The sequence below is a fragment of the Venturia canescens genome, chromosome 7, assembly GCF_019457755.1.
Source record: "Venturia canescens isolate UGA chromosome 7, ASM1945775v1, whole genome shotgun sequence".
NCBI classification, from domain to species: Eukaryota; Metazoa; Arthropoda; class Insecta; order Hymenoptera; family Ichneumonidae; genus Venturia; species Venturia canescens.
The window spans coordinates 10,739,608-10,757,897 of NC_057427.1; the positions used below are offsets into that span (position 1 = coordinate 10,739,608).

Consider the following 18,290-nt stretch of genomic DNA (forward strand, 5'->3'; position numbering starts at 1 on the left):
TTTTTGTTCTTAATTGGCAGTTCTATTCGATACTTTAGTTATTGACTAACACAACGTATCGTTCGCACTTTTTGCTTTTTTTCCGACTTAAATAGGTATTTGTAGCATTTAATCGTTATACGAACTAAGTGTGTGGGCGTGTATCGTGAATGTGGTTTCCCTTACTAGTAATATTCGTAGCGTAATGTTTTTTTTTTGGGGCAATTACAAATCCGCCTATTGAATTTTCAATCAGCGTACTGACTATTTTTCTCGACTGGTCGTTGTATTCTTATCTGGTTTTGCTCATTTTGTATACCACGTTCATGTGTTTTAGTGTATTATTTCTTAATAATTTATTTGTTTGTAATAACACGGGGTATGAATTTTGAGTGCCGGGCTATCCGCTATGAATCATATTTAACTGTTTAACCTCTCCTTAATTTTTGTTTTTTTTTTATTTTGTGTTCGAGTCTCGTTTCAATATGTGATATCAAATAAATTACGGACGAATAGCCTCGAAACGTTGAAGAGAAGAAATTACAACGTTCAGTTTTCCTTCTTCCAATGCATTTTTCATCATCTCTCAGCCAGACAAATTCGTGTGATAAAAAAATTGGAGCACCAAAAAGTAATGGTACGAGGTAAGGGGGCTCTCAGACAGAGGGCGATCGATTGATAAATAATGTATGCACGTTGATCTTATTAATAGCCTGGAAACGCTTGGATCGATTAATCTAGAAGATATTTCTTCGTATTTTGTTTGTTTTTTATCAAACGCACAACATTACTTGGTATCAAAGGGATTAGCTCTTTTTTCATTTCTTTGGGTTCTTGTTTCAATTACTTTGCTAATTATCTTTTTTTTCTTGTGTGCAATGAATTGGTGATCTAAATGGGTATATGATCATTTTTTATCTATAAATTCAGTCTTAAATCATTTTTACACGTTGTTCAACTAAAATTAGTCCTTTTAACATACCAGCTACGTACAAAGTGTTCGTGTTTAAGGGTATGCGCGTGTGTGTCTGTTTGTTCTTCACATTGTATGTATTATTTTTCAATAATTTTCTTGCTTTATGGTGTATTGATTTCTTGTATTTAGATAACACTGTTTCTTCGTCTTTTTCGGTCGGCACTAAATTACTGTTTACGGCAACATGATAACGAAACAATTTTTCGAAGCGTTATAATAATCTCTATCATTACTTCCTCGATAATGCAATCCTATGTTCGTTTTATTTTTCTTTCTCTTTTTCAACGCATTTACATTTTTCATTTCTTTAGTGGAGTGTTCCTTTGGTCTTGTCCGGTAGACGAAAATTACGACGAAGCAATAGCGGCTGCTACAATGTACTGTCACCAACATGTGAGCATTTATTGATGCGATTCCGTGAGGGATTTTCCTGTGTATGCTATATGAAGCGGTAGAAACAGCTCACATGGTTTCTGTCTCCGTTTTTTTTTTTTATTCATGTTTTTCAGACCTCGTTGGAAGAGCGCCGTTTTACACGGGGTAAGAATGATCTATTAGAAAATTTACACGTGCCCAGCTCTTCCCCTCCCTCCTCTCTCTCTCTCTCTCTCTCTCTCTCTCTCTCTCTCTCTCTCTCTCTCTCTCTCTCTCTCTCTCTCTCTCTCACTGCAGAGAGTCATAAAAACACTCGAATGCCGTTGAATTTTTACAAAATAAATCGACAATCAAGACCATCATTTTCTCAAAATTTGCTCAATCACAATCGTATTACTTGCTTTCATTGAATCGATCGATTCGATCCTCAACGATAAATATCAGTATCAACCGGAAAAGGATATCCCAAGACAAAAATTCGATTGATTGAATTATAATAACGAATCAAGGCCTTTGTTTTCTACGGTGACCGTACAGAACATTGTAGTCTTTCAAACGTTTGTAGAAATTTCAATACCCTCCTTTCTCTCCCTCTTTCTCTCGTTATGTTTGAGTATTCGTTACTTTCTTTACACTTGTGATTGAAAACGTTGAAACGTGTATTTGTTTATCTGTAGTTAAGAGGACGTATACGCGTGCCTGTGTATGTACGTGAGTGGATCGGTGTTCCTTTCGCTTTTAAGTCCATTTGAAAGAGGAGCGTAATAAAATGAACTGGAATTTGTCGCTTCACACCACACGTGACGAGAGTATCGTCGACTATGAAAAAATGCAGCTTTTTTTGTTGTTTTTGTTGTTTCTGTTGACTCTGTTGTTTCAGCAGGATAATAAAAAGGGCTCAATTCCAAAAGAGGATCAACGTTTGTTGCAGCTGACGGCCTTTGTAAAATATTCGACGTCGGACGCGGTACATGTTGGCCAATGTGAGGGCGCCCACCCCCCACATGGCCTACGCTCGTTCCATCTCACCTCCTCCTGCGTACATCTGGAGTAATGCCATCGATTCCTGCGCCTGACGTTTTTCGGCCAAAAATCTTCCCGATGCTTCCTTTAGCTGCTCGAGGAAAAGTCTATGGAACAACAAACACTCGTTTTATATCGCGAAGTACTTTATTTTTAATACTTAACAAAGAAAGAGTATCCTTTTCTGTTTTCGCCTTGTCTCGACCTTTGACATTACATTTTTTTTTGTTTTACTTCAACTTTTCAAAACTGCTTGCCATAACATTAATATTTTTATTACCATACATTACGAAAGTTATATAACGTATATATAAAATAGACCCCTTATTTTTTGCTGCTCTCGTTATTAAAAAGTTAAATTTATTCGATAAATCCGTATATCGCAATTGGCTGAATCGCAATAATTCTGCTGTTCTCGAAGATAAATGCGAAACATTAAAATTTCGCTTGATCGCACGTACTCGAACAAAACTAATTTTTTTATTTGCTCGCACCGATAATAAAAATTAGTAAATTGATTTCGGGTTGAAATGAAATATTGCTCGTGCCTTCGAATAATTAATAACATGCGAAATTTGAACTAATCGTAAATAATTTGACGAATGTTCACGACCCAAAATGTTATTATAATTTGAGAAGAAAAGAGATCAGATGAGGGTCAATAATTTCGTTAATTTTATTTATATTTTCGTACCTGTCCGGAACGATATCAGCCAAACTATCGGGATTCATGTCACTGAGAAGTTCCAAATCGTGACCACCGAGCAACGAAATGTGAGATGGATCACCGTGCAACGTTGATACGAGAGGCTCGATAGGAGATCTGTGTCGTCTCGGGCTGCTACCACCGCAACAACCTTCGCCGGCAGGGCCGGCAGCGCCGGCAGCGCTATCAACGTTGTCAACAACGATATAACGAGATCCGGTCTTCAAACTTCCGGGAACGTTCCATTTCTGATCACCTTGCAGCACCATTAGACTCGTGTTTTTCTCAAGGGTTGCGAAATATTCCTCGTCGTCGACTTCCGTGCCTGTGAAAATAAGATATTTATTTAGATCGTTCCATCCTGCTTGTTTTTCCAACATCTCGTAAAAGTTGTCTAATCAAAGTACATTATGCCTCGAGGGGGAGGAAGGAAGAAACATGTTCTGCATTAATCCACTGTTCAAGGGCAGCCTCCCTCCCCAGTTTTTACATCAGGTTTTTCAACTTTTTTAGGTTTATTTTTCTTCTCCTCATTGCTTTTAAACTTTTCCAGTATTTCACAGTTAGAAGTTTTATTTTTTGGTATTATCAATATTTTTTCTTTTCAAATTTTATTGTTAATTTTTGAAGTGTCTTATTTTTTTTTGTAATTTCTTCAGTACATCATTTGCCGGACGAGAGGAGTTTCGGGTTTCCCATCGAAATTCTTATCGCCCAAAGTCGTAGGATATTTCTTTAAAGTAGTATTTTAAAAGACAACAGACTACAATTTTTCTACAAAAATAACGAAAGTATGAAAAAAACATTTCGAAATTTTTACCATCTTGTTCGAGAACTATGGTCAAGTCGGCATCGGCGGAGAGCGAGAGTCTGCACCGTGCAACGTTGGTCAATTCCTCAAGTGACGAAGCTGTTATCCCTTTGCGTTTTTCTCTTGTATAATCGACGATTTTGTAAGGATTACACCCCGATGCGAGGGTAACTTCTGTACTTTCAGCCATTTACGCGATACTTTATCCTCCGATGGCACAGCGATAAGTAAAATGAAGAAAAAAAACAAAATTTTTCAATGGGTTAAGATGAAACGACGATCCCTCTTCTTAGCTTCCCTCGTATCGAGGTTTGAAACCTTCCAGACTCCGTTTCACGATCTCCTCACCACTGAAATCATCACCACCACAACATTATATCGTTAATCCAATCGTAAATGAATATTTAATCGGCGCATACAAAATATACCAACGCGTTCCAACGAGCTGACCGTCAAAACCATGAATAATAATTATTATTCGAGCATCAATGAGAAATAAAATATATCAGTGTCACTTTTTTCGTCATGTTCTCATGTATTATGGCAACAATACATAAATTATTGAATTAGGCATTGGTCAACGGTGACCCGATGGTACGATGGGAAAAGTCGAAGACAAAAAATGGGCAGTGTCTTGAAGATTGTACTGTGTTCACTTATGGCTGTTGGAACAAATGTTTATTTAAACACTCTCACTTTCGATGAGTTTTTACGTTTCTCCTTTTGTTTATTATTTTCACGATTCGTTCCATAATAAAATAATAATTTGAAGGCGGTTGTAGGGGTGTAAAAGTGTTGAACGTTGTTGACGACCTAGGTGCTGGTCGTGGGATAATCCAACTAGCACTGGGTCAATGGTGCAACCACCCTTTCTATTTATACCACCTACCTACTGCCAACTTTGCTCTCTGTGTGTATAGAGTCATGTGACACCCCCTCTCAACGGAGCATCCACGAGGAAATCAATAACCTACCCCACTACCGTTTCAAATGATGATTATTATTATTATTGTTATTATTCTTTCTTTTTCCCTTTCTTTTGTTGTTTTTTTTTTCGTTGGTCTTTTTTCAATCTCTTTTCTTTATCATGCTGCAGCGACAGCACGTATTTTCTCTTGTGCACTCTCCTCGACAAGAGCTCTTTTCCAATTTCAAAAGTGGATGAAATACAGGAGGAGGAGATGACGTAAAATTATTTCACGGTATCTTGTACACGTATGAATATTCCAACGACAGATAATACTTGACGTTTAATTCTCGGGTGAAAAAGAAGAAAACACACACACACACACACGAAACATCTCGATTTGGAATGCTTTTCCTTTTGTTTTCATTGCCCAGTACTTTTCTGATTGCCTTCGCTTTTGAGCGCACGATTCAAGATCTAATTGGGAATTTACTTCGAAAAAATAGTATTAACAAAGGGAGCAAATACTTTTTTTATAGACTCGTGCACGTGCACGTTATGAATATAGCTTGGAGTAAATGAATAAAAATATTTTTATCACAGTTTCGTTTGAAAAAACGTCACTTTTGTACGTTATAAATTTTTTTGTTGCTCGATCGTTGCATATTTGATGGGATATAAAAAAATAAAATGCAACGAGTCCTTGGAGGCTTGGGTATAAAACGTGTTGAGTGCTTTTCTTCTTCATCTAAAAGCATAGTGCAGCACTATGTTTGCATCAATATTATACGAGAAAAATGAATAATTCATGGAACGTTTACGATTTTTTCGTACATCGATGTTTTTCAAGTTTTTTTTCTCATGGAGCTTACTTCTTCAAAGTTTAAACTTGAACGTGTTCTCTTCTTGAGTACCGAAACAGCTTAGTTGGTGCACTCATTGCTCAACAATATTTCTCAGGTCCATTTTCGTAAATTCGTTCAGAAATAATTGATGTTGGTGAATATTGTTCGGTTGAAACATTCGCGAAAAAGCACGCGTCAAAGAGTTTTTCTACTGAGTAATCGGTGTCAATAGATGCTGGGACCTCTCAGAGCCAGACTATTCATCCAATCCCGAAGCAAGTTCACGCGTCAATTTTATCTCCGATTGATCTGTAGCTGCGTGATTTGACCTTGAAACCTCGATGAATGTTATTCGAAGAACTAGAAAAATGGTAATAAAGTTTAATGCAAAAATGTAATGAGGAATAGAGGACGGACATACAAGTTTCCAAACGAATGAGAATTGGCGAAAAACGTGAGAAAATAGAATAAAAAGGGGGGGAATTGGCGTTAACGCCGAACGAGAGAAAATCTACCAGGGATACGAGAATTCGAAGGCGCGCGGAGCACCGTAGTTAAATTTAGTTCATTAACATGAGACACTATTTCCAGTTTAAAGTTAGCTCAGTTCTAGCCCAGACCAGTGTTCTAGGGACTGTCCTTAGACCGTATCCGAATGACTCGCTACTCGAATTTGACTTAATTTTGAGGGGAAAACAGAAAGGGAAGGACGAGAAGTGAAGAGAAATAAAAGTTGGATTGTTGCGAGTAATAAAGTACGAAATGCCACCCTCGAAATCAAACAAGGAAGAAACCGACGATAGCAAAACGTGGGAGTTGATCGAACGATGTTTTTTGCCAGTCGCATTCTCTCACGCTGTAGCCGTTATCCTCGGGACTGTTTTAAATACCTTGAGGATTTCTCAAACCTCCAGTTTTCTTCTATTTCTCATTTTTGTCTTCGTTTCCGTCGGCGTTACATTGTTTTACCACAATTTGAAGGTACGTTATCTTCGCTCCTTCATTTTTGTTGCGGTAACTGTTCTAAGTTTTCATACTCATCAAGCAGCATCCGCTGTTTACGAATTATTCATATTTTTTATGCACGAAATATTTACGGTTTACTTTCATTCAAAATCTCGCTTAATTTCTCTCATTTGCTCGATTTTCTGTGACTTTATGATCGTTAATTCCAGGTAACAACCGCTGGAAAAGCGGTACTTGTAACGGGTTGTGAATCACGAGTCGGTTATTCTTTAGCGAAACGTCTCGATGAACTAGTGAGTTTCTCAATTATTCAACGAGAGCGACGAAAATGAAAAATTTAAAAAAAAAAACGAAAAGAAGAAAGGAAAACCTGTACCGATCGATAGTCGTCGGGAAGACCACGGAAATTATTAATCCTCATAATTTTCCTTAGGGGTTTACGGTCTTCGCTGGATTTAATAATATATCAACGAACGAGGAGAATCTCGAAACATTGAAGAAGAATGGATCCGGTAGATTGCATCCGTTGCAGCTTGACATTACGAGCGAACGTGAAATCCACTCAGCATTCTTGTACGTCAATGAAAATCTCCCGGAAGAAGCCCCAGGTACTGCAACAAAAAAATCATTGGAAAATACAATTAACATAGCAAATTTGAAAAATGAAAATCGAAGCTGCCCAATAAACTCGATTATTATTTCAACCATTGAGAGATACAACACTTCTTTGAACAGGACTATGGGCGATAGTACACTCCGCAGCTTGGGTTGCGCTAGGAGAATGCGAATGGGTTCCTCAATCTGTACTGAAACGAACCGTCGATATTAATTTTCTCAGCGTAGCTCGTGTGACTCAGGTAATATGGATCGCTCGAATGAACATTATCTTTTTCAAGCAAACCCACCAAAATACTAATATTACTGATTTGCATCGGAACTTTAGGTTTTCCTTCCATTAATTCGACGTTCCAAAGGCCGAATAATATTGGTATCCAGTATTCTAGCTCGTATACCCAGTCCAGTACGTGGCATTCAATGTGCACTCGGTGTAAGTAAAGAAAATGCTACACTAATGCAGCAATATACTTGAGTGAATAATTGTGAAATTTTTCAATTTTGCGTTTCAACTAAAAATGATGTAACGAGTTAAACGAAATTCATGAAAAAATTTGGCAAACCATTGATCTTATTTGAAGTTAATGTAGAATGAAAAAAATGGAAAACATTTGTTGATTGGGATAAATTCAATACATGCAGGCTGCCATAGAAGCTTGGGGATCTTGTTTGAGACTGGAAATGCGCAGATGGGGAGTGGATGTTTCGATAGTAGAAACAGGTGAATACGTCACAGGCAATGCTTGGCTCAAAGACAATGCCGCACTGTTGAACCAAGCGAGAGAAATGTGGATACAGTTGGATCCTCGTACTCGCAAGGAGTATGGCCAAGAATTATTCCAGAAGGAAATGCTGGCCCTGGAGAAATATACCAAAGGGCCTGAGGCTGATTTGACATTTGTCCTCCGTGCACTTGTTGATGGGGTGACTAAAACATTTCCGATGAAGAGGTACACTCCGATAAGTCGTCAAGAGCGTTTGCAGGCATTTGTCAGTGATCATTTACCAAAATCTGTTTATGACATTCTTTACAGTGATTAATCTTGTCAGCTTCGAGTACTAGCTACTCTTTGTTCATTAGCATACACAACCAAGTGCTAACCAAACACACAGCCCAAACTTTATTACAAAGACACAAATGGTTTTCTGACTATGAGATTGAATATTCCACCAAACATTCGAAACTGTACACACGTTCAACGTTTTTTCTAACACTTCATTCAATTGCCTCAAAAAATTAACGACTTTGGACAAATTTCAATCGCAAAAAATCATGTGGATTTGATGGGAGAATTATTAAATTTTTCAGGCCCATTGTTTTTCAAAATTCACTCTTTACAGGGACACTTATCCTCAAAAATGACAGAAGAATACTCTACTATTTTTAGTACAGAGCACGAGAAATTTGTTTTGTATGTTACGTTTTGGTTTTTATATGGGGAACATCGTCTTTTGAAAAGTATTTGTAGAAATTTTTTTCGAGGCTACTTTCTCTGTTTGAGATTATTATTATAAAATTTTGCGAAGAAATGGTGAAACAACTGTCAGAGAATAGCTTAAATAGATATATATTACAGAACAAAGTGCATAATCTACTTGTGAGAAAAAGAAAGACTCAAAATGAGATATGTAAATATAAATATATATATGAAAACAAGTGTGATTTTCGTAATGATGTATACCAACGGTATGTCTTTAGAAAAAAGTCCCAGAGTGTATTGTCAGCGAATTCAGACACGTCTAATTTCGTTGGTATTGTCTGCAATATAGATGCGATTCAGGAATTCAAATAAAAATTTAATAGACAAATGCGTTATATTATAATTACTGTAAATTACCATTGTCAATATTACATGTACCATGCGCTTATTAACGATTTTGATGATAACGCCCAGAATAACACAATGAGAAGGATGACGAAAAATTGACAAAAGTGACAGTAGTATACGATGATGAAGAATTAATGTAATACGGGATTTAATAACATTTTTAGTTTTACTGCGAAATACGAAAATTCTCGAAAATTGTATAAAATATAGCCTCCGTCACCTCCGTATCGGAATTCGTTGCTAGGGGAGAGTGCACGCGGGAGACTCCGACGAAGCTCGCACAATCGTTCGGCGCACGCGCTGAATAATTTGCAATTCGAGCAGCTGATACCTTCACTTTATAACCTTACTTTTTATGTGCTCGCCGACGGATCTATTTCGATATTTACTGCAAATACATCTGTAATGGCATTCACTGATCTGACTCTGACAGTGAATAGTGTACTCTACGACTCTTGAAGTCAGGGAATCTCTGGAAGGTTATTGTCATAATTATTTTTAAAGATTCGGCAGATACCGTATCAATGTATATGTTTCGACCACTTTCGACGGCTCATAGAAGACAGAAGACATGCTGATGTTATTTTAAATGAGGGTCGATCTGCTTCTTTTCCATTCAATAGAAAACAATTGTTTTATCATTTCGCTTATCACGGAATTGGATTGATGTTCAATTTGAAAAGTAACCTCCAATCGTACATTATCATTGTTAGCGATATTGATTGCATTCTTAGCGTTCGATTTTTCGTTATGCGATTTTTTTGCAAAGGGATATGTTCGCATTATTTGCAGACGCTAGAGCGAAATAGAAAACGAATGTCGTGAATATAATTTGGCGGATCGCGGTAGCGACTTGAGCGACATTTATCAACGAGAAAGTTCGCTCCAATAGTACTGGAGAAACCACGTTCTCAACCGTTTTTTAGTGATTTCTAATCAAAAATCGAACAAGACAAAGAGTGCCTATCAAATGTCAATATTGGTTTCAGAATTAAATTATGTTCCATTATAGAAGCTTAGGGTCAAAATTCCAAAGTATATATGTGATCACGGTGTATTCAAATGCATAATTGAAAAAATGTATGAACTTCAAAATAATAAACGAAAAAAGTAATCATTATCAAATAACTCTATACATGGAATTTCTCATTTTCAACGGTGCTGAGTTGACCCCTTGGAGGAATTTTGACGAGCATTCGAGCTCGCTCAACCAGTTCATCAGATGATAATAATCAATGCGATGATCCAGCGTCTGTTTAATGTTTGATCAGCATACTGATAATTAACATTTACACGATCTTCACGAATGTAGGAAAATTATATTTTCTTTTTTATACTATGTTTAGGCACCCGATTTGGTTAACACTTTCTGATGTTTCCAGCAAAATTGCTATCCACTATATATATGTTGTGTGCCACTCTACCATTCATTTCGACGCTCCTATATTTTTATCAATTGTTTTCTTTACAGAAACTTACATCAATAAACAATTCTACCATATTTGAAGAAACTTTTTTTCACATTTATCTATATTGTTATCAATAGATTGACCTTGAAAATTTCACGATGAAAAAGATGATGAAACCGTTGAAAAGTTTTTCAACAAAATACGTTGGTCTTTGTACGGAGCATGTCGTTTCGAAATGAGGTGTACACGAAACGTGATGTTTTGTAAATTTTCAAAACAAGTAAGACATTATTGTTGTTTCTTTCTCCAATGCCTCGTATATAAAAGATCGGTGAATTGAGTTACGAGTATACGCAGCAGTCTCAACGATCACCGCATCTCGCAGAGCTCGAGCAAAAACAGGTAAGAAATTATTTTATCGAATTTATAACATTTTGTTAAATATTTATGAGTTTTTGTAGACTTATGAATTTATAAATAGAAATCAATAACGAATTTATATTCGGAAAAAAAATGTTGAATGCGAAAATCCGCGTCCATTTTGTGAAAAAAGTTTATTATCAATTTTCAACTATTCAATTATTCAATATTGACTAGAGTTGACAGCTTGGTTACACGTAGTCGTACGTCTTGTGACGAATTTCTGATCCTGATCGCAATATATTGTTAAAATAATAATTTAAAAATTTCCAAAAAGCATTGACATATTTATTGTTTAGATTTATAATAATAGCTGCCAAATTCTTGCTGATTGTTGCTGTGGTGTTAGTAGCAGTGATGTTGGATGTCACTTCCTCGAATCCTGTTGCAGGGCAAGTTGTAAACAATGGCGAGCTCGACGGTAATTATTTGCTTTACTATATATGAGCAATAAAAATGTATGCTTCAAACTTTCAATTAACTACAGTGGAAGGTCTTCACGAAAAAATGTTATCATCCGCCGAAGCCAATAAAAGAGTTGTTCGGGAATCGCAAGCCGCATGTTGGAAGATCAAAGGAAAAAGTAATAAGAAAGCTTCAGCTTCGAAGGAATCGTCATCGTCAGACAAAAAGGCCCCCGCGGAGGAAAAAAGCGAAGGACGGGGAAAAATCCCCAAGAACGAATTCGGAGGATCCGCGACATCCACGGATTTACCAGTGGTTATATTGAACAAAAGTACAAAAGAATCGTTATTATAGCGCCATAGCGATGTGCGCACAACTATTCATATTAACTATTAACAAGTGACCTTTGTTTTACTATCGAGCTCTACTAGTTTTAAACACTATTATATTATTACTGCTATTGCCACTATACTATAATACCGACCATTATACTATCGATATCGAACACTATAAATAAGATGGATGGTCACAAACCCAAGCTCATCTCGAATTTTCGAAGCACTAATTCGTCGTCACGGTTTGACCGGTTATGAAAAAGCTCGCTCGACCCACGCAAGATATGATGGCATTAATGGGCTGACGGAGCCTTTTTTTAACTGGTTAAACTATTAATGTGTCGAAGAAGAATCTCTCTCTCTCTCTCTCTCTCTCGTTCTCTGACACTTGCAGCGGCAAAGTACGGACTGATGGACTAATCCATACTTTCAAAAAAAATGTAGAGTCCGTCGCAATACAGATTACAATACCTTATATTCTATCTTCGAACCAGTCTGCTAAACTGGTATACATGCATATATCATCAAGGGTTCATATATTATAAGCCAACCCTGTGTATGAATGTGTCTGTATTTTCATCTAGTAAATAAATACTTATAGGCATATCTATTGGGTTTTCGATCAATTTTTGGAATCAGTCAATCCGTCCAGCCAAAAAAAAACGAATATACTTTGATTTTGAGCTGATCATCAAAGCAAAAGTAATTTATATATATTCTTACCTGCGGTGATAACATGTTTGTCCGATTTTCCGAAAAAAAAAAATTTTGCAACACTTCTCAATTAAGTCCGCAATATTCAAGAATTGGGCAACAAGCTGTATACATGAATTGTCGTGAGTAATTTCGAAATTGGAAGCAGCTGACTGACCGGTTACTTTGAGCAACTTCCACTACCCCACCACCCTCTTATACCTATCTCCCACCCGACCTCAGTGGGGGGCAGTGAGGCCAACAAATCAACACTGTTTTCCATGTTGTGTGGTTGGTATGTTGAATCAAGTTCTCGAAATGATCGACCAATGCGGTATGTTTCGAGAACTGCCAAATAAAACAGCCACCCCGATCTTGAAACCCTGAAGAAGAAAGTACGAGTAGTGTCAGACCGTCAGACCCTTGAGATCAACGTCACATAGTTAGGGCCGTCATTCGGCCGAAACTTGCTGCAACATTGAAAACGTTTCGTATGCCGACAGCTAATTTATGTACATTCGAAATTGGTGGACTCAAGCGGTTCGGTATAGAATTTTCAACTCCAAAACCTTCCAATCGATAAAAGTATACCCGAAAACTTGCAAACGTTATCACGCACAGGGTATTTTACAATTGGGGACAATAATAAATGACGATATAGTGACTGTGAGTGTTCTGTTAAAATTTTCCCGTGACGTTCATCTTTATCTATATATAAATACATACTTACACACAAAAAACGAGCTTCCCAAGTTTTTTGTAGAATTCAATAGAGCTGGGAACTTGAGTAATCTACTTCCAAGGTCAACATTTTCGGTAGAGGCTTCGTAACTGGTGAGTTCTCTTTCGGACTTCTAAAAATATATATAATTTATTCAAAACTCAAGGTATTAGATGTTTTGCCAAGGATTTACGAAAAAAATTTGTATTGGTGGTTTTTCGAAAACACCTCTGTTTAATGGACTGTACAAGCTCGTGGGGTTTTAATGCTTAATTAAATTATACGAACATGTGTGATTTATATACGTATGGATACATACATATATAGTTATTCATATGGCTGAAAAAAATGAAGTAATATGAAAAAGAATTGAAAGCAGTTGCAGCAATCACAATCATTGGAATGGTTTGAATTTTCATGAGGTCATTTGACATTTAATTACTTTTTCGATTTTCATGTAACTGTCAATTTTCTTATTAAATTTAATTGAAAAATATTAATCTACATTTGGATAACATTTTTTAATAATTAAATGTATCCTTCTTGGTACCTTTTTTTTTAAATAAATTATCTGTGCAAAGTGGGTCCACTGACATAATTCGAATATTTATTCAATTGTAGATTTGATTGTTGGAAATAAGTAATCAATTGATGTTCAATTGATCATGAGGGGTGATCAATTATAGTCCATATGCTTGCTACACATTATGAAAGTCATTCTATCCGCAAAACAATTTCGCAAACACTTTAAGTGGTATGACAAGATATATGATAAATTCAGATAGAAAGAGGCAACATTGGGTAACTTTTGTCTTATATATATTTAAGATAAAAGTAAAACATGTAGATATCGACTTCTCTGACAGTATTTATCGATGAAACGTGATACACCATGGCTTTTTATTTGTAAATGGGAATAGAACAGAAAAAATACAAGCTTGGATAAAGAATACTTTAATATTGTCTTCAATACATTATTATGACAATAAAATTCATTAAAACTGATTTATTATACATTGATTATTTTTATAAATTTTCAATTGGTATGATTCAGTTGAGGATGCAAAAATTATTTACAATTTCGTTTTTCTACCAATAATTTTTCTAGACTATTAGCAGAAATGGCAAAAGAAGATGTTGCACCACCTCCTTCCGAACGCTTCAAGTCAGTATCTTCAACCAAATAGATAGAAAGAAGCTTCAAAACTCTGGATCAACATATTAAAAAGAACTTGATTTTTTTTAGGCTTTTGCCAAAAATTGTCAATGGAGGAATTGCTGGAATTATCGGAGTCTCTGTGGTATTTCCACTAGATTTAGTGAAGACGAGATTACAAAATCAAGTCATAGGGCCCACCGGTGAAAAGATGTACTCCTCAATGTGAGTGAATAGGATTTTATTGTGTGTGTGTAAAATATTGTAAAAAGTTTTCCGTGTTTCCCAGCATCTACTTGATGAAACGAACAATTCAATTTTAGCCATTGATGTCCGTATCCAACCAGTTTTGTTCTGAGTCTAACAACATTCAATCGATTATTGATCGTTTATAATTTCATTCCATGGAAAAATGAATTAAAAAGTTAACATTTTATAATAAAATTATAAGTAACAGAAAAAAAATCACGAACCTATGGGACAATGGACAATCGATGCAAAGATTGATTTTTTATATTTCATTGAGCTGTACCTGATGAAAATGATAAGGGGCAAGTGAGTTGAAAATAAATGAAAAATCTTTAATTGTGCTCGCAGGTTTGATTGTTTCAAGAAAACTTATGCGGCAGAAGGATATTTTGGAATGTACAAAGGATCTGCGGTAAATATACTTCTGATCACTCCAGAAAAGGCCATCAAACTGACGGCGAATGACATGTTCAGGCATTACTTGTCCACTGGGCCAGGGTGAGAAATGTAACATTGCAAATATGAAACTTGCGCTCTATATCGCATTTCCCACCATCATTTTTTTTCTCTCGTAGTTTCAATTTTTCTTCAATCCCCTCCGACTAGGTCGTCAACAGAAAAAAGCAATCATTTTGTTAGTACACTTAAGCCGTCTGCAGTCCCAATTTTTTTCTGCTCCAACCTCGAAGTAAATGACAATTTTTATTGATATTTCGAATCGTCAGGATCCTCTTATCATCGACCGACTGCTAAATGAACAGGAGTGAATCCTTGCTGGTTTAAATCTTTTCGTCTCAACATTATCAAGCCAGTAGGTATAAAAATGACTTTTTTTTTCTTCACATTTTTTCGAATAATCGAACCAAAAGAAAAACAACTTTCCTATGGGCAAGTTCAAACGATTTGACTCCTGTAGATCTTGGATTTTGAGACATACCCCATGTACTTGTTATTATATTCCGACTCTAATGACAAAATATTATCAGTAACAGCCATTTCTGTTACTTTGTTGAGAAACATTTCTTTTTTCAATTATTGTCTTATTATTGCTAGATGCTCCGTTATGAATTCAGACTACACTTTTTGTTCCAATTTATATCCCTGTATGGTTCATATCTCTTAATCTATTTTATCGACAATCCTACCGATGCCAGATTTCCTTTAATATCAGGGTATAGTTTCCATTGTGTACTGTAATCATTCATTTAATATTCCTTCAATTCAATAAAAAAAATTCTCATTTTTTATTCCTATTATAAAGAGCAGTTGCTTAAACACAACTCGATTGCGGTGAAAGTCCAAAATTCCAAAATATCTCATCCAATTTTGATGATATTACTTTTGACGTTTAGAATCCAAGTTTTGAAAAACATTACAATGGAAACGATCCATAAAGGAGGAAAATAAGAGGTTATTATTGCAATTGGACATGGTTGTCTGGAGCATGTTTCCAGATGGATTGAAGGCATTCCAAACGAAGTGTTGTAAAATCGTGTGACATTTTTTTTTATCCAATTATGTAGATAAATCGAGAATGATTTTATGACAAGGATCAGCATCATGCAGCTCTTAAAGCAACTCTCAGTCAGAGATTACTCCGTTCATTTATCTCAAGATCCACATCCGTCTTTCTGTACTTTTCTTCGCCACTTCGTACCAGTGTCAGTACGATATGACGACGACTGTCCGACTACAAAAAAGCCTTTATTTATTTATCGGTGAATGTTCTACCCGCGACTCCATGAGTTTTGTCACAAATCTATTTTTGCAATGAATTTACTTTATTTTCTTATCTCATCTCATTATCTGTAGCTTAATACAATATTGCACGTTCCGATGCTTTCTCGTGTGGTATTTGTTTTTTACATCTTTTGATTTCCGCAGACAACCGTTGCCACTTGGACGCGAAATGCTTGCCGGTGGCTCCGCAGGAGCCTGCCAAATCGTCATCACAACTCCGATGGAATTGTTGAAGATTCAGATGCAAGATGCTGGACGCGTTGCTGCTGCGGCGAAGTCTGGTAAAAAATTACAAATTTTTCGTCAAGATTAACGAATGAAAAAGTAATTTTTATTGTCGAATTATAAAAATCTCCTGAAATACAATTAGAAAAATAAACACGTTGAATTCGACATTCCACAGCTGGAAAAACACTGCCTAAAGTATCGGCCTGGTCTCTAACGATGGAATTGTTGAAGAAAAGAGGAATTGTAGGACTTTATCAGGGTACGGGTGCAACTGCACTCAGAGACGTCACATTTTCCGTTATCTATTTTCCACTCTTCGCAAGATTAAACGGTCTCGGCCCAAAACGCGAAGACGGTTCTTGTAAGTTTGTTCATGACAGATGTCTCCGTAATTTGGTTGATTTTTCGTTTCTTTCTTAAAAATCATCGTCATCAGTTTACTAAATTGTTCATTTATTTACTTTCAGCCGTATTTTGGTGCTCATTCCTCGCGGGATGTTGCGCCGGATCAACTGCCGCTCTCACGGTCAATCCATTCGATGTTATCAAAACAAGACTTCAAGCGATAAACAAAGCGCCTGGAGAGCCCACGTACAATGGCGTGTTGGATTGCATTGGGTGAGCAAAAAAAATTTGCTTCGTACAGCAGTAGAGAAAATTCTGCACTCAACTTCTCAACCAATAATCTTGTTTCCGAGCTTCAACGGTTATTAACAGTAATTTTCAACTTTTTTCGTAAGACTTTCGGTTTCTAAGTACTCGAATAAATTACTTGTCGGATTCAGCTTGTCAAAGTTTGACAAAGCTTGTCAGGCGATGGAAGTTCGCTGACAAGTTCGTTTTAAAGTTCGGTTTTAAAGAAAATTGTTTCAGTGGCGCAGACGATTTCTTTGATAAACTAATCGCGTGTTGAATTTTCAAATCTATCATTACAGGAAAACATTGAAGAACGAAGGACCAACGGCATTTTTTAAGGGTGGAGCGTGCCGTATGATCGTTATTGCGCCGCTATTTGGAATTGCTCAAACGGTGTATTATCTTGGAGTGGCTGAGAATCTACTCGGCATCAAATAAAAAAAGTCTTGCATTTTTAGTAATATTCAAGAAAGAAAAACGAACAACAAACCGACAATAACTTTTCTTGATTATTGAGATAACGAAAGAGACAAAGACATGAGTTTTGCTTTGAGATTATTTTGGCAATAAAATATTGTGCTTCTTTCGAAGATTCGATTGATCGATGGAGTCATTGATCAATCGATCTGAGACTAATCAAGTAATCCATCAGACGTACACGAATACGATAATAGTTCCATACCCGCCGAAAAATTTCCCAGAACATATTATATGTAAATAGACAGTTGTAACGCGTCAATTATTGCTGAAAGGTGTTGAATAAATCCCTAGTCGTCACGATGAATTCCGTCGTTACACAAAAGTGTACAAAGTATTGTAGCGTTGAACGGTGAATATACTTACCAGCTACGATCACAAAAATAACGAATCGTACTTTCGTTTTTTTATTTCACTTTTGTTTCAGTCAGAGTTTTGTCTTTTACTATCATTTTAATGAGCCCATTTATTGATTTACGAATAATTTCAACGCACGAGTACCGATAAAATTAAACTATGAAAATCCACGACAACGGGTCTTCGAAACAAACTTAAAAAATCATGTCTTATGAATGGAGTGCTGTCCTTAAAAAATTGTATTCTTTCGATCACTGCGAATCGTTGTTACGTCCAATTATTTGCAACAATAGAAAAAAAATTGTACTGAAAAAGCTGCGAAAAGTTTCTTTGCCATTTCTCACATAAATGCAATATTTTCAACGAGACACCAGCCTTGCCGACAAAAAATTTCTACAAAACACATATACTCGAAGCTAGCGCTCAACTATC

The 18,290-nt window shown here is 36.3% G+C and overlaps 3 protein-coding genes across 7 annotated transcripts; 2 read left to right on the forward strand and 1 right to left on the reverse strand.

The window, feature by feature from the left end:
- Nucleotides 1–145: 145 nt before the first annotated feature.
- LOC122413882 (DNA fragmentation factor subunit alpha-like) lies at nucleotides 146–7,102 on the reverse strand. Of its 3 annotated transcripts, none has more exons than XM_043424541.1 (4): nucleotides 6,965–7,102; nucleotides 3,880–4,220; nucleotides 3,048–3,384; nucleotides 146–2,460 (listed from the first exon to the last, which is right to left on the reverse strand). In XM_043424541.1, the coding sequence occupies exons 2-4, from the start codon at nucleotides 4,058–4,060 to the stop codon at nucleotides 2,340–2,342; spliced, it is 639 nt and encodes a 212-aa protein (XP_043280476.1). In that variant the 5' UTR covers nucleotides 4,061–4,220; nucleotides 6,965–7,102; the 3' UTR covers nucleotides 146–2,339. The 3 variants fall into 3 exon arrangements, with proteins under 3 accessions (XP_043280476.1, XP_043280477.1, XP_043280478.1); XM_043424542.1 differs by lacking the exon at nucleotides 6,965–7,102 and adding an exon at nucleotides 5,650–5,775; XM_043424543.1 differs by lacking the exon at nucleotides 6,965–7,102 and adding an exon at nucleotides 4,303–5,559.
- On the forward strand, nucleotides 5,974–12,207 carry LOC122413876 (D-beta-hydroxybutyrate dehydrogenase, mitochondrial). 3 transcript variants are annotated; one of them, XM_043424530.1, is made up of 9 exons: nucleotides 5,974–6,603; nucleotides 6,798–6,881; nucleotides 7,022–7,196; nucleotides 7,324–7,445; nucleotides 7,532–7,636; nucleotides 7,846–10,340; nucleotides 10,579–10,843; nucleotides 11,161–11,282; nucleotides 11,349–12,207. In XM_043424530.1, exons 1-6 carry the CDS (start codon nucleotides 6,385–6,387, stop codon nucleotides 8,242–8,244), a joined length of 1,104 nt encoding a protein of 367 aa, XP_043280465.1. In that variant the 5' UTR covers nucleotides 5,974–6,384; the 3' UTR covers nucleotides 8,245–10,340; nucleotides 10,579–10,843; nucleotides 11,161–11,282; nucleotides 11,349–12,207. The 3 variants fall into 3 exon arrangements, with proteins under 3 accessions (XP_043280465.1, XP_043280464.1, XP_043280467.1); XM_043424529.1 differs by having other exon boundaries at nucleotides 7,846–10,843; XM_043424532.1 differs by having other exon boundaries at nucleotides 7,846–10,843; nucleotides 11,175–11,282.
- A 459-nt stretch (nucleotides 12,208–12,666) lies between these two features.
- Nucleotides 12,667–17,808, forward strand: LOC122413878 (mitochondrial glutamate carrier 1-like). The gene is made up of 8 exons (XM_043424535.1): nucleotides 12,667–13,128; nucleotides 14,124–14,180; nucleotides 14,262–14,396; nucleotides 14,769–14,918; nucleotides 16,305–16,441; nucleotides 16,564–16,749; nucleotides 16,856–17,006; nucleotides 17,324–17,808. Exons 2-8 carry the CDS (start codon nucleotides 14,137–14,139, stop codon nucleotides 17,460–17,462), a joined length of 942 nt encoding a protein of 313 aa, XP_043280470.1. The 5' UTR covers nucleotides 12,667–13,128; nucleotides 14,124–14,136; the 3' UTR covers nucleotides 17,463–17,808.
- The last annotated feature ends 482 nt before the right edge of the window (nucleotides 17,809–18,290 follow it).

Coding starts and splice junctions, on each gene's coding strand:
- LOC122413882 (XM_043424541.1), bottom strand. CDS start 4,060: ATGGCTGAAAGTACAGAAGTTACCCTCGCATCGGGGTGTAATCCTTAC. Junction 3,385..3,879: donor CATAGTTCTCGAACAAGATG/GTAAAAATTTCG, acceptor TTATTTTCACAG/GCACGGAAGTCGACGACGAG. Junction 2,461..3,047: donor GCTGATATCGTTCCGGACAG/GTACGAAAATAT, acceptor GTTGTTCCATAG/ACTTTTCCTCGAGCAGCTAA.
- LOC122413876 (XM_043424529.1), top strand. CDS start 6,385: ATGCCACCCTCGAAATCAAACAAGGAAGAAACCGACGATAGCAAAACG. Junction 7,197..7,323: donor TCTCCCGGAAGAAGCCCCAG/GTACTGCAACAA, acceptor TTCTTTGAACAG/GACTATGGGCGATAGTACAC. Junction 7,446..7,531: donor GCGTAGCTCGTGTGACTCAG/GTAATATGGATC, acceptor TCGGAACTTTAG/GTTTTCCTTCCATTAATTCG.
- LOC122413878 (XM_043424535.1), top strand. CDS start 14,137: ATGGCAAAAGAAGATGTTGCACCACCTCCTTCCGAACGCTTCAA. Junction 16,442..16,563: donor TGCTGCTGCGGCGAAGTCTG/GTAAAAAATTAC, acceptor GACATTCCACAG/CTGGAAAAACACTGCCTAAA. Junction 17,007..17,323: donor GGCGTGTTGGATTGCATTGG/GTGAGCAAAAAA, acceptor CTATCATTACAG/GAAAACATTGAAGAACGAAG.